Raw genomic sequence first — 4,226 nt, forward strand, 5'->3', positions numbered from 1 at the left:
AGAAGGAAGACGCCAGAGTATGTGTATTTGGGGGGAGGAAAACGGGGAGTAAAGAGCATGAACACAGAGAAAAACTTGACTTCAGGGGAAAAAACCAGCAGTGCTCTGAAACTTGTTTAGCAGGTTTGCATTCCTAATATAATCTGACTTTCCTGTTGGTGTTGTTTTTTGCCCTATTTCTTACTTTGCTTTCCAAGAAAAATGTAACAAAACTGAGGTAGAAATAATGATGGGCACACTCCAGCCTGGAAGATTTCTAATGGATGCTAAATGAAGATTGCATTAAGGACAATGGAGCCGTACATACACAACAAAAACTCAACTTTACAGTTTGCGGAGGGAAATAAATTGTACTTTGAGGGTTCAGTTTTGCTTTGTAATTTGTACTGTTAGTTTGGTCACAGTCCACTGTGTTGCTATAAACAGCTCTGCAATGCATAGCTCTGCCAGCAACCTACACTGATCCCACTCCCTACAGTTTCACCAAAATAATCTCCAAACTACGACTAGAGCGGCGCAACAAAGGCCAGCAGTCACAGTTTAAGGTAATTTGCCTCTTGGAGTCCTACCGAATCTTACATTTGACTGTTTCGGACGCTAATGTAAACTGATTAAGTGGCTCTTTCTTCATCTATGCACCTTCTAAAGACTGTATCACATAATTATCAAGAAGCAATATGCTGAAAACTCTTACAGTTTACCATCAAGAAAAATTCTTCTCTGGTTTGATCTGACAAATTTTGGCAAAAGATCTGTTTCTGGACATGGAAATCTTTCTGTTTCTATTTCTAAAAAACTGTAAAGCTTCAGTCATATCACGCTTTAGGTTTTTTTTTTCCTGGATACATTCAAAGTAATTTTCCTTGCCATTTTCCAATTGTTGAGGTAAACATACATATTTAATATAAAGTAACATTGAAGCCTAGCCTATAACTCTCAGCAGTACATAGTGCTTTCAACACATTCCTTTGAGGTACTGTACAAATCACAATCACTTTCCTGAGTTTTTGCAGACAGAACATTAAAAGAAATGAACTGCAGAAATTAAGGTCCAGATTACCATTACCCTGTTTTACCTGTTCTTAGTTTAACACTGCAGAACAGACAGGATTGAGGAATACTGTTGCTCTTAGAATAGCAAAAATCTGGTTCTCTGTCGCAACACAACCATTCATCTTTTTAGTCCAATAATGTTTGAAGTTAAAGCTCTTTATATTAGCACATGCCACCAATGTAATTGTGAGGCAAACAAAAAATAAAGCACCACTTCAGGCACTTGACAGCAACTAAATCTCAAGAACAGCAGAATGGAATCAACACACAGGGTTCATGTCCTTCTGAAATCAACCCACTTACACCTTGCTCCTTGGTGAGTATTGTCTAGCTTGAACAGAACTGAGCATCAACATGCGCTTTCTGTCATGTGTGGCTTTTTCAGATCAGCAGCTCTTGTTTGATGCACTTTTCCTTCAAGTCTACCCTGGCTCTTTAGAGGCAAGGTAAATTGTAGTCTTCCCAGCACCCTTTGCAATTTTAACACTACTGAAAAGGGTTCTCTACCCTATGTAGCAGGTTCTGTGTGTGCCAACATTCATTACATTATTTTTTTTTAAGTAGTATCACTGACTGCAACCAAACATTTTGTTCCATTCAACATATGTATCAAGCTCTTTTTGTGATATGCTAGGCTGTATCTTGCAGAAAGCATTTTCAAAGTCTTGATATGTAACTGGCCTCAACTGGCTGGGCATAATGGCTGAAAGGTCTGTGGCTGGCATGGCGTGGAGTGGGCCCACCACTGCTTCCTGACACAAGTGAGCCACATCTAGTCCAGAAAAGCCTTCTGTGCGCTGGACAAGCAGTGCAACCTCCTTGTCATTGAGACAGTAATTGTGCTGTGAGAGCAGTTGTACTATTATCTGGTGCCTCGCTGTGCTGTCAGGAAGTGGGATTAAAAGTCGTTTCATGAAGTACCTTCGAAGAGATTCATCGATTTCTTCCGGTTTACTCGTGGCGCAAATTACTACTATTTGGTCCTCAACAGAAGTCAGTACAGTGTCCAGCTGCATAAGGAACTCGGTTCTCATCCGACTTACTGGACTGTGTTCTTCGCTCACTTGAGAGGAAAGGAGCATATCAATGTCACTAACAAAAATCACCGAGGGTTGGCGACACCTTGCCACAAGGAAGGAGGCATGGACAATTTTTTCTCCTTCCCCTAACCACTTTGTGACAAGGCCAGAGCCAGTGATTTTGAAAAACGTGGCCCCCAGCTGACTAGCTATACATCTGCCCATTAATGTTTTGCCTGTTCCCCGAGGTCCAAATAAAAGGATGCTCCGAGGTAGAGCAGTCAGTCCATTGAATGCATCTGACCTCAATACTGGCCATAAAACCTCCTCCTTAATGACGGCCTTCACTAGATCGAGGCCAGCGATGTCGCTCCAGTCCACAGGAGGTCCTTGGTTGATAATCTCATTGGTAACAAGGTCAATGAGGTGTGTGTCAGTATTCTTCAGTTGCTCGTCCACAGAGTGGTTGGATGAGGTAGCTGCACGAAGTCCCGGGCCTTGCATTGGGTGAGGGAGGAGCTGTCTGTGCTCGTCACCGTGCTCATTCATTACTGGGGAGGTATACTTCCCAAACGAGTCACTCGATCTTGAACCCAGTGAGTTTTTAGCAGTACTATAGGATGGGGGTGTTAGAGCCCTACTGGACTGGCTGCTGAATTTCCTTTGCTGTTCAGAGGACATTAGCTGCTTTGTTGGCTTAAATGCTAAGGATGATGTTTCAGCACTTCTGTCAAAACCATTCCCCCTGTTTGCATTTGAAATGCTGTTGTCGGGCATTCGATACATGGGACTCTGTGTAGATCTCTGTTGGCCATAGCTGTAATTTCCATAACTGGAATCTATTTCTCCTTGCCCTGCCATGTAGAAAGCTTTCCTTTTGAGAGAGCTGGCTGAACTGTTTGTCAGGGCAGACGGCGCGATGGGCGTCAGGCCGTGGCCCTGGTAAGAGTAGCTGGGGACAGTGGTCGGGGGCAGAGGGGTTGGAGCAGGGATTCCTGAAGGCAGGTACGCCGAGGGTGGCGGGGCACCTCCAGGGCTGTACCCAGGGCCAACAGCGGTTTGAGGAGGATAACTGGCGGAAGGGTAGCTGTAACTGGAGAGGTTAGAGGTGCCGTTGTAGCCAGGGACAAGGGCTGGTGGCGGCGGTGGTGGTGGGGGCTGTAAAAGTCCCGAGCTATGTAGGGGGGATGGATGAGGGGATGGAAGTGCAGGTGCTGGTTGGCCGCTGTAACTGGTATGCAAGTATGAGCCATTGTATCCTGTGGCGTATTCCTGAGATGGGAGCCCTGAATGAAGACTGGGAACAGTGTGACTTCCGCAGGTGCTGCTGGAGTAACTGGGTTCAGCCAGGTTACTGGCCACCCCAGGAGAGCTCCCGATGCTGGCTGAGACATCTGTGGGAGGGAGGGCTGCACTTACCCCAGCTTTGCTGGCGGTGATAACATCTGGGACGCAGTTCATGGGATACACACTCTCAGAATTCAGTGACGGCTGCCAGGGCTCGCTTTCATTCTTCCGGCCATTCACCAGCCCCGAGGGAGCTTCAGAGTAATTGCTGAGAATGGGCCGCTCAGCTGGGCCTTCCAAAATACCAGAGTATTTTTCTGCATACTTTTTCAGAAGATTGGAAGCGGTCAGAGCCGAGATGTCGTCGTTGGCCCAGGCGTACTGGTAGGTGCGCTGCAAGTGCCCCCGGTAGGCTTCCACCTTGTGGGCAGGGGACCGGGTGGTTGAAGTGATATCAAAGTGCTGTTCTGGCCACTGGGCATGCTCTGGCGTCCACTGCATCTTCAAGCCTAGGGCGGCAGGAAAAAAATAAAGTTAACAGCAAGCTCAGCCTTTTTTGGATGCTTTTAAATGAGTTCTCAAACGTACTGTCTGTGAACTTCTTCAGCTGTCTGAAACACTGCACTTAACACCACAAATCCTTAAGGGGAGAAAATGCAATGCCCTTATGAAGCAGTATAAACTTCCTGGTTTACTGTAGGCGCATACACACAGAGCCACATTTTTTGTCAATTCAGTAGTGGGTTATTTGTTGCTTTAAAAAATATGGGCAACACCAGATTTCTCCAAGTAATTAAATAAGACTCAGTAGGTTTTGAATACTCCGAGTGGAGATTTATTGCTCACATACAAGGCATCCAACTGCTT

The 4,226-nt window shown here is 45.6% G+C and overlaps 1 protein-coding gene across 1 annotated transcript; it reads right to left on the bottom strand.

Annotated features, from left to right (window-relative positions):
• Window positions 1–219: 219 nt before the first annotated feature.
• FIGN (fidgetin) lies at window positions 220–3,860 on the bottom strand. The gene has a single exon (XM_010191259.1). It carries the CDS (start codon window positions 3,858–3,860, stop codon window positions 1,620–1,622), a length of 2,241 nt encoding a protein of 746 aa, XP_010189561.1. The 3' UTR covers window positions 220–1,619.
• Between the last annotated feature and the right edge of the window lie 366 nt (window positions 3,861–4,226).

The sequence above is a fragment of the Mesitornis unicolor genome, unplaced genomic scaffold (genome assembly GCF_000695765.1).
Source record: "Mesitornis unicolor isolate BGI_N332 unplaced genomic scaffold, ASM69576v1 scaffold4869, whole genome shotgun sequence".
NCBI lineage: Eukaryota > Metazoa > Chordata > Aves > Mesitornithiformes > Mesitornithidae > Mesitornis > Mesitornis unicolor.

Coding starts and splice junctions, on each gene's coding strand:
- FIGN (XM_010191259.1), bottom strand. CDS start 3,860: ATGCAGTGGACGCCAGAGCATGCCCAGTGGCCAGAACAGCACTTTGAT.